The sequence below is a fragment of the Octopus bimaculoides genome, chromosome 17, assembly GCF_001194135.2.
Source record: "Octopus bimaculoides isolate UCB-OBI-ISO-001 chromosome 17, ASM119413v2, whole genome shotgun sequence".
Taxonomy (NCBI): domain Eukaryota; kingdom Metazoa; phylum Mollusca; class Cephalopoda; order Octopoda; family Octopodidae; genus Octopus; species Octopus bimaculoides.
This window is the reverse complement of record NC_068997.1, coordinates 26846271-26857374: the sequence shown is the minus strand read 5'-3', so window position 1 is coordinate 26857374 and position 11104 is coordinate 26846271. Positions and strand designations below refer to the sequence as shown.

Sequence of the window (11104 nt, the reverse complement as noted above, 5' to 3'; positions counted from 1 at the left end):
ACACACACACACACACCCACACAGACAGACAGACAGACACATTATCATTTTTATATATATAGATATCCGTTGCCAGTACCGCCTGACCGGCCTTCGTGCGGGTGACACGTAAAAGCACCCACTACACTCTCTGAGTGGTTGGCGTTAGGAAGGGCATCCAGCTGTAGAAACTCTGCCAAATTAGATTGGAGCCTGGTGTTGCCATCCGGTTTCACCAGTCCTCAGTCAAATCGTCCAACCCATGCTAGCATGGAAGGCGGACGTTAAACGACGACGATGATGATGATGATGATACACACACACACACATATACATACAAACACACGCAAGCATGTATGTGTGTGTATGTACGTACATGTTTGTGTAAATGCGTGTGTATGTATGCGTGTGTATGTGTATATGTGTGTTTATGTATGCAAATGTATTGTGTGTGTGTGTGTATATGCATACATATGTGTGTGTGTGTTTGTGTATGTCTGTGTGGATTTATGTTCAGTCTATTGCAGGATGAAGGCCACAGCATGTTCTCTCTACCAACCATGGTACGATGTGAAGGCTGTGAATTTGGGCTTGAGATCACACTGGTTAGATGAGCCGACTCCGTCACACATGTTCGACATGGCTTGGCAGAGGGCTGCAGTTTTTATACTCTTACCCAAGAGTAGTTAAGTCAATTACATTGACCCCAGTGCTTGACTGGTACTTATTTTATCGACCCCTAAAAGGATGAAGGGCAAAGTCAGCTTTGGCAGAATTTGAACTCAGAACACAAGGTTGGACAAAATACCACTAAGCATTTCACCCTGCCTGCTAATGATTCTGCCAGCTCACTGCCAACTTCAGTATAGATGGTTGTGTATATGAATGTACACAATTCTTTTTCTTGTTGTTTAGCCATAGGTCAGCCCTGATTAAACAGACTCATCCTAAAGCATTCTGGCCATGACCATCCTGATCTTTTCTTTTTTTTCCCCAGACATCATTTACTGTGTGCTTTCCTTATTTAAAATAATATTGATGTGACATGAGAGAGGTTTGGCTAACATTTCTAGCAAACTAAGAGGCCATGTAGAGGCTCTATTGTTAGCTTGCTGTAGTAATAGTAGTGATGATGGCTGCAATAGTACTGGTAATTGCTGTACAAGTAGCAGTATTGATGGTGTTTTTTTTGTGGTGGTGGGGTGGTTGTTGTTGTGAGGGGTGTAGTAATAGTATTGGTGGTGGTGGCAGTTGTAGTTGTTGATGTTACTGTTACAGCTGTCATCATTGTTGTAACATTACTCTATACTGTTGTGCAAGAGTATTGACACTGGCAATGACAGACACAGGTACTACACTGCCAATGCAAAGATATCAAAACCTTCTCAGACTGTGTACAAGAGGGAGTGGGAGAGGGAGGGAGAGAGTGGCAGTGAGAGAGGGGAGCAAGAGAGAGTGGTAGCGAGAGATAGAGCGAGTGAATGTTGACAGTGAGGTACAAACCTGACTCCAATGGTAAACATATCAAGTAAGTGGCGACCTTGTATGTATCCCAATAACATAATCACACCAATGATACAGAATGAGTAGAAGGACAGCTGCTTGCCCAGAATGTCCATGCTTCTCTGGAGTGGGGTTTTGGGTGCCTGTGTAATGAGATAAGCATTAGTAAGATACATAGGAGACCAGGTGAAGATGAATTAATTTGTATGTGTGTAGCAAAGAAACAGTTTATATATATATATATATATATATATATATGCCTATGTCTGTCTGTGTCCATCTGATCCTCCACCGGTGTGTCCATCTGCCCTTCTACCTGCATGTCCGTTCGTGTCTGTGCCTGTGATTGTGTGTCCGTCTGAGTGTCAGCGATTGTGTGTCTGTTCGCGCGTCAGCGATTATGTGTCCGTCCACGTGCATCAGCGATTGTGTGTCCGTCCGCGTGCATCAGCGATTGTGTGTCCGTCCATGTGTAAGCAATTGTGTGTCCGTCCATGTGTAAGCAATTGTGTGTCCTGCAACGCATGTCAGCGATTGTGTAAGAATGTAAGAACAGATGAAATGTTGTTAAGCATTTTTGCCCTGTGTGTCAACAATTCTGCCAGTTTGCCACCTTACTTTATAGTGAAAATACTAACAAATGATACTGTCGAAATATGTAACCTCATTTACTATCTCTTACTTCTTTTAGTCATTGGACTGTGGCCACACTGGAGCACTGTCCTGAAATGTTTAGTCAAAGAAATTAATTTTAGTACTTATTAATTAGGCCCTTTTGCTGAACTGCAAAAGTTGTGTGGAAGTAATTTTATCAACCCTGAAAGGATGAAAGGCAAAGTCAACCTCGGCGGAATTTGAAATCAGAACATGCAAATAGACAAAATGCTGCTAAGCATTTTGCTTGGCATGCTATCAATTCTGCCAGCTCAACACCTTTGGTAGTATAAATAATATATAAATATATATATATATATATATATATATATATATATATATATATATAGACTTGCAAAACAGGTGAATAAACTACAAAATTATAATCTTATTAATAACTCATCCTGGACATTTAATCAATTATCAGTTTGTATAAAACACCTGGTGATTGATCATACATCAGGTAAAACAAGTAACTCTGGTGGGTATGTTAAGGCAAATAAAGAAAAATAACTTGTATTTCCTTACCTCTTCCTCTTGCATCATTTTAAAAATCTCTCCAAATTCAGAATTCTCTCCGGTACCAAAAACTACACCCTAAAACAGTGAAAGAAACATCTTTTGTTCAGTAAATTATGTCTGGGAAGTAAAGAAGTTAAAGTAAAAGAGAAAAAATCATGAAAGAAAGGGTTAGATAGGGAGGGAGACGGAGAGGAAGGTGACAAGAAGGGACTAGAGAATGAGCGGGAAGGGAAGACCAGAGCAGAAGGGATTACATAAGGAGCTAAATTAGAAGGGTCTAAAGAAGGAAGGGCAAGAAAAGAAGGGGCTAGAAAGGAAGGAGACAAAAAGGGACTATATAAGGAGCTAGACGAAGTGGTTAGAGAAAGGAAAGGTTAGACTAGAAGGGGCTTGAGAGGAAGGTATCTAGAGGAAAGCACTACAAAAGTGCCAGTGCTACATAAAAAACACCTAGCATATTAAGTGGTTGGCATTAGGAAGGGCAATCCAGCCATAGAAACTATGCCTGAAGAGACAGTTGGAGTCTAGACAGCTCCCTGCTAGCCAGTTCCATATCAAAACATCCAACCCATGCAAGTATGGAGAGCAAATGTTAAACAATGATGATGTATACACACACACATAAATACTTGCATGTACATACATGCACATACACACTCACACATGCATGCAGTAACATACCTTGCCATTGCCACAGCGCACCAGAGTCCCCATGAAAGCTACACATTTCAAATTTGAAACTCCATTTGATCCGCCATTGTGTTGAGCTGCTGTTGTTTTGGCTATGGGCTGAGTCTCTCCAGTAAAGCTAGATTCATCAATTGCGAGGTCAACAGCCTGCAAAAAAAAAAAAAAAAAAAAAAAAAAAAAAAAAGAAAAGATAAAAAGATATCTCAGAAATTACTCGACACAACAGCTTACATTTCAAAGGTTAGGAAAGATGAGAGGTGGTGGACTTCACATTTTCCCCAGGGACACAGATTCAAATTCAAAAACAAAAAATCCATATTCTTGTAGTGTATCAGGTCAGGTTTCAATCCCTGAATAAGGCCAGCTAAACACACTAGCCAACAAAATTGAAACATTGGTAAAGTTACTGACCATATAGACCTATGACCAAAGCTATTCTAGATGTGACCATGACATCTCTTTTGTATATTACTCTTTTACTCGTTTCAGTCATTTGACTACGGCCATGCTGGAGCACCACCTTTAGTTGAGCAAATCGACCCCAGGACTTATTCTTTGTAAGCCTAGTACTTATTCTATCGGTCTCTTTTGCAAATAAAACCTATAGATAGATCTCTATTGGTTTCTTTGATAACTAATCCAGGTGTTCAATCAACTGAACTCACTGAAACATAGTGTACATGGCTGAGTATTCCAGAGACATATATCTTTAATGGAATTTTATGAAGTATCAGCTGATTCTTTGAAATGAAGGTAATGACCAACAAATGGGTAACCAAAGTCTTTGTCTAATCAGTTTCACTCGCAGATCTTTGGTTGGCTCAAGTCTACGGTCTAAGATGCTCTCCCAAGATGCAATACAATTGGACTGAATTCAAAACTTCAGGATTCTGAATGAACTTTCTAATCCTTTAACAGTTAGATTAAATTGTACTATAATTCTTAATTATTGACATTGCTTTGAATTAATCAGGCATTATTTTGTACCTTCAAGATTTTGACGTAATTGCATGTTTTTAAAATGACATTGTAAGGTAGGTGTGAAAGACCCAATCTGGCTGGTTTGAACACAAAACAGGTAGAATATTTTGGCCAGTTTAAATGCTGAAGGATTGAACATTTGGACATGCTTGCATAAGCATACACAAACACACATAATCAGTCATGTGAGTGATATATGGAAAATAATTATGCACACTGGTACAATAGGTACCCATGATAGTGTACTCCTCAATCTCCAACTAAAAGACCTTGATAAAACCAACCACAAGAGGACTGTCCTCTACAAAGAAAATGTAAACTCAACAAATAGCAAAAATTGTAATTTACCTCACAAAGACGGATGTCTGCTGGTACCCTGTCTCCAATACTGAGGTAGACAACATCACCAGGCACAAGATCTCGGGCATAAAATGTCTCTACGTTACCATTGCGAAGACTGAAATGATTAGACATGACAGAGTTAGATAAGTGATAGAACACATGTTGTAGGATGAAACTGACGTCGAAGGGGAGAAGGTTGTAGTTAACCAAAAACAGTAATAGGGGACGAGTTTGTAGTTGGACGGGAAGACAATGAAGGAGTGGAGTTAAACACTGAAACCAAGGAAGGGGTTTGTAGTTGAACGAGACAATGATGAGGTGTAGGGTTAAACATTAAAACTGAGGAAAGCTTTTGAAGATAAACCATTGAAACTAAAGGTGTCAGTGACATGTAAAAGGCACCTGTGCCAGTGACATGGAAATCTCCCATACTGGTGACATGTAAAAAGCACACAGTACATTCTGATGATATGAATCACCACTATAGCGGATTATTTCAGACATACACTCACATCTCTGATGTATGCTGCAAATTTCCTTCACAAACACTCATTAAAACACCACAATAGACACACTTTTATATTAGATTTATTAGAAAATGCTAATGGTCAGTTATTTCTATAGTCATTACAGTAGTGATACAACAGTGGTCCCTGGACAAAGATATTTAGCTTTCATTAGCAGAACAGATGAGAAAGCATTATGGTATGTTGAGGACCAAAATCTTTCCACGATATCCTAAAAGACAATGCTTAGTCAAGATACAGAGAAACTTACCAATGACAATTTGGTGGAACAAGTTTGGTAAGAGCTTCCAGAGATTTTTCAGATCGATACTCCTGGGAATCAGGACATGGAATGAAAGAAAGACAAAAAAGAGTTTAGTGGATTATTTGGCATATGCTGTAGGTATGTGGTTGCTTTTTTGAACAGCTCACTGTATTCTACAATATATCAGGAATGGAGAAAATCAATACCAGAACATCTAGCTATGCCTTTTATCTTTTACTTTGTTCCAATCATTGGATTTTAGCCATGCTAGGGCACCATCTTGAAGGGTTTAATTGAATAAATCAACACCAGTACTTATTTATTCTAGCAGTCTCTTTTGCTGACCTGCTTAGTTATGGGAACATAAACCAACCAACACCAGTCATTAAGCAGTAGCAGGGATAATACACACATATACTTCTACACAGTTTACATCTATAAAATTTATTCACAAGACATTGGTGAGCCCAGGGCTAAAGTAGAAGACACTTGCCCAAGGGACCCGGCAGTTTGAATGTAAAACCGGTTGAATACTATGGCCCATTTAAATGCTAAAGGGTCAATGGTCAGTTATTTCTTTAGTCAATATAATAGTTATGCTGTGTGAAGGTACATAGCTTAGTGGTTAGGGTATTCGGCTTACAATTGCAAGGTTGTGAGTTCAATTCTTGGCAATGCATAGTCTCCTTGAGCAAGACACTTTATTTTCACGTTGCTCCAGTTCACTCAGCTGGCAAAAATGAGTAGTACTTGTATTTCAAAGGGCCAGTCTTGTCAACTCTGACACACTGAATCTCCCTGATAACTACATTAAGGGTACATGTGTTTGTGGAGTACTCAACCACATGCACTTTAATTTCACAAGTAGCTTGTTTGGTTGATTGGAACAATTGGAACTCTCATCGTCGTAATCGACGGAGTCCCAGTTTCTTAGTTGTACAGCAGTGGTCTCTGGGCAAAGATACTTAGCTTTCATTAGCAGAACAGCTCTTGCAGCTGTAAATAAGCACTGCAAGAAAGTTACAACTCACAGGTCTCTACAGATGAGAAAGCATTATGTTATGAAGAGGCCCAACATCTTCCCATGATATCCCAAAATGACAGAAATTCATTCCAGATTACAAGTAGTCAAGTGATGAGACCAAAAAACAGTAGAGAGGTCTGCAGTTCAAACATTGACTCACTGCCATTGCACTGTTCAATGGCCCAACCATACTTAATTCCCAAATACTTCAGTCTAAATGTCAATAGAATCAAATTGGGAAAATCAAATCAAAATGCCTGAAAAGTATTCTGTAGATGTTGCAGTAGTAGTGGTGGTAGTAGTAGCAGCAGTGCTCGTACTGGTACTACAGACTACACAGATATGACACTGGATTGACAACTGTACCTTATCTACGAGCATGGAACACAACAGAAAGGTCATAGCAAATATGGTTTGAACCCATGGCATGATGGCTAATAGTTCGGTAGTTTCCCCCACCATCTTAATCTTATAACCTTTATACTAGACTGGGTGTCATGGAAGGCACTGCAAGATATGAAACATGGAAACTGGAAGAAAAGGGGGGGGGAATGGTAAAAATCTGGAGCTTACCTGCACAAACCCAACAGTCACAACTATAATAATGGCCTAGAAATAACAAACACAACATGTCAGTAACACAGTCAAGAGGATATAAGTAATAAATTTAACATTTACAAAAAGAAAGAAAATAAATATAATCATCAGATATCGTAGTTATGTTGAGAGAAAGAATAAACATATTTTATAAATACTTCTTTCTTGCATTCATTTTTACATCCATTTTTTTTAAAGCCACTTTATAAGCCAGCATGAAAAAGCAGACATTAAATGATAATGTACTTACTATTGATACAGTATTGTCTACACACTCATACCATACATGTGTATCACCAATATAAAATAAATATATGTATATAATATACAAATGTTGCAATACTTACTATTGTGATGCTAACAGCATCATCAAACTGTCGCATCACTGCACTTACCACTGCAGATGCAAGAAGCAGCAATATTAAAGGATTGTTGAACTGTAAAACAAAAATAAATGGATAGGATTCCTGTAATTGTCACATCATTAGTGGTGGTGGTGATGGGTAGATATGATACTGGTGGTTGAGAGTATATGTACATGTATGCGTGGGTTAAAGGGTAGAGTGGAAAAAATGAACGATGGTGGTGGTGATGATATTTGTTTAATCCTTTTGATACCAACCCAGCTGAAACTGGCCCCAGCACTGTAGTACAAATGTCTTGTTTTCAAAAGTTCTGAATTAAAATCTTCCACCAGAACTTAAGTCTTAATTTATGTTTCTAACACTAGCTTAATAATAACAAAGCTATTTTGTGAAATTCTTCAATATATTTAAAATTGATTGAAATAAACACAGAGAATCTCAACAGAAATATGGTAACAAAAGAGTTAAAGTATTGACTATAAGACAATTGCAGTAGTGGTGGTGGTGGTGGTGGTGGTGGTGGTGATGATGAGTAGCTGTGCAGAGTTTGAGATTGATAGTGTTAATGATGGTGATAACATTTGTTTATGGTATTCATAAGACAATGGTAATGGCAGCAGTGATGATGTTGGTAACCCATGGTGTTAGAGGTTGGTGGTAGTGACAATGGTAGTAATGATGTTTATTTACAGTGGCGTTGATGATGATAATGATAGTAATGAAAATGATCTTTAGCTTTTATTTTTTACTTGTTTCAATCATTAGACTGTGACCATGCTGGGGCACTGCCTTGAAAAATTTTTAGTCAAATGAATCAACCCTGATACTTTTCCAAGCCTGGCACTAATTCTACTGGTCTCTTTTGTCAAACTAGTAAGTTACCATAACAGAATTGAGATCCTAAAACTAAGGTGCCACATAAAAAGCATTGGTGTGAGTGCTGGTGCCATGTAAAAAGCACTCAGTACACTCTGTGGAGTGGTTGGCATTAAGAAGGATGTTCAGCTGTAGAAACCAAGCCAAAACATACTATGGAAGCTGGTGCCGACCCTGGCCTTGCCATTTCCTCTCAAGCCATCCAACCCATGCCAGCATGGAAAACAGACATTAAATGAGCTTTTTTCAGTTTGTCTATCAAATCCACTCATGAGGCTTTGGTCAGCCGAAGACTATAGTAGAAAACAATTGCACACTGGACTGAACCCAAAACCATGTGGTTGAGAAGGAAGCTTCTTACCACACAGCCACACTTGTGCCTATGATAATATAAAATATATTGAATGGTGGTGGTATTGCAGTAACGATGGTATAACTGAAGATCAATTAAACGAGCGTAAAAAGGGCCTGACCAAAGATGGTCATCATCACTGACCGACTGGTGTTAAAACAACTCTACTCACCTGTCCAAGGTACTTCCGCCATAATGGCTCTTCTTTGCTGATTTCAAATTCATTAGGGCCGTGAACCTTCCTGCGACTGGCTGCTTCTTCGTGTGATAAACCCACCTTAAGGTCTGTGTCAAGAAAGTTGCAGAGATCTTGGTAAAGCATCTGAGATGCTTTCTCTGCCGATAAAACTGACATCATCTCTGAATCTCCATTCTACAAAAGAAAGAAAGAACAGGTCTTTTTTTTCTTTTAAGTCTTTTAGCACAAAAAATAAAAATAAGGGATTCTAAGAAATCTGTCACCTGGAGCCACAAAGTTACAAAGTAAATGTTTTAACTATTCAACCATGTGGGAGTGGATAGGTGAGTGTGAATCTCATAGTTACTAATCTGTTTCTGTCTTTAAATAAAATAATTTAAATTCAGATACATCCCATCCGAATATACATATACACCCCGCATATACACAATGATGTGGTTCTTTCAGAGTTTCTGCCTACCAAATCCACTCACAAAGCTTTGGTCAGCCCTTGGCTAAAGGGTAACACAGTGGCTTTGGATTCAATCCCACCATTCAGCACCTTAGGCAAGTGTCTTCTCCTATAGCTACATGCTGACCAAAGCCTTGTGAGTGGTTTAGTGAACAAAAGGTAAAAGATGCTCATCGTTTATGTATGTATGTGAATATATATATATATATATATATATATATATATATATATATATATATATAACTGTATAATAACATATTATAATATTTTATTATGTATTATAATAATATTTTATTCTCCAATTTGAAGTGACTATTTATAAATAGAAACAAATGACTGAAAAATGATGGCTGAAATTGATGGGTGAGTGTTTGGCCCAATCAGATATGCAAGGAGCCATGTAAGCATTGATTTGTAGGTTCGATTCTGGTTGGGGTTAGCTCATCATTTTTCAGTCGTTTGTTTGTATTTATAAATTGTCGCTTCAAATCAGAATAAAATATTATGATATATTATTATACTATGAGCTTTCCATAGTAGCTTTCTCTCCATAACTTACAAAACCTTCCGTGTTTGTTTACAAATGTTATATACGTAATAATATATATATATATATATATATATATACATATAGGTATGCTGGTGCAAACAGGAAAAATAGAGCTCAAAATATGAGTATATGTATATTTTTATTAATATTTAGCAGACTCTGAGAGTTTCGTGCATTTGCACTTATCAAACTAGTCACAGGCCAAAGGACTATAAGTTTATATAGCTGTTGATAAATAAATATATTTCCCTATGGAATGTTCTAGAACAAATCATAACAATATCACATGGATAATTCAAAAAGGTTGCTCATTATGTCATCCAGTAAGCAAATACACAAATAACAAAAGAAATAAAGAGGGATAAAAGAAATCTTGTGCATGCCATCACATATGCATACACACATTCACATATGCACACATACATACCAATATGTATGGAGGGGGGGAGGTATGTCTTTGTGCCTCCTTGTTTTGACATTGTATGACTGTTGTAAATGAGTCTGGTACTTATTTTAGTAGTCTCCTTAGCTGAACTGCTAACTTACAGGAGCATAAACACACCAACACCAGTTGCCGAATCGTGAGGTCAGGGGAGGACAGTAGGAGAGAAAAGATGTAGGGAGTTGGAGAGTATTGGCTGAATGCAAATCTACATAAAATTAGGAAATCACACATTCTAGCAGCTGAAAAACAAACCCAAGAAACACAGAGGATAAAGTAATCCAAGTTACACTATGCCTGAAATTAAAAAAGAAAACGATGGAATGGCCATGGCTAGAATACTAGGACTGACCTGACGCAGAACAACAAATGTCCTTATTCGTTAACAAGAGAATTTAAATATCAAGAACTATTTAAGATTAATTCAAAGTTGCTAATAAATTACATGTGAGAGTGTGCATGTGCATGAATGAGTGTGCGTTGGAGTGAGTGAGTGTGTGCATGCAAGTGTGAGTGCGTGCATGTGTGTGTGCGCATTTGAGAGGGTTAGGTAGACAAGCTGAAAGAATTTTGATGTGTATTTATATCATCCATCCTCATTTAATGCCAGCATGGAAGGCAGACGTTAAATAATGATGACATATACATATATATATATATATGTATGTATGTATACATATATAACCTACTCACCACAATACAATTGAAATCCTAATACCAAGGCGCCATGTAAAAAGAATTAGTGTGGGTGCTGCTTTCGCATAAAAAATATCCAGTAAACTCTGTAAAGTGGTGGGCATTAGGAA

The 11104-nt window shown here is 37.9% G+C and overlaps 1 protein-coding gene across 2 annotated transcripts in view; it reads right to left on the bottom strand.

The window, feature by feature from the left end:
- The window catches only part of LOC106878472 (calcium-transporting ATPase type 2C member 1), a 51891-nt gene that overhangs the window by 17962 nt on the left and 22825 nt on the right, over positions 1-11104 (bottom strand). For both annotated transcript variants that reach the window (XM_014927689.2, XM_052974100.1), the window contains 8 exons: positions 8829-9029; positions 7411-7500; positions 7040-7075; positions 5449-5510; positions 4678-4786; positions 3340-3495; positions 2665-2733; positions 1483-1625 (listed from right to left, as the gene is read on the bottom strand). In XM_014927689.2, the coding sequence (XP_014783175.1) occupies positions 1483-1625; positions 2665-2733; positions 3340-3495; positions 4678-4786; positions 5449-5510; positions 7040-7075; positions 7411-7500; positions 8829-9029 (866 nt within the window). The remainder of the gene's footprint in view (positions 1-1482; positions 1626-2664; positions 2734-3339; positions 3496-4677; positions 4787-5448; positions 5511-7039; positions 7076-7410; positions 7501-8828; positions 9030-11104) is intronic.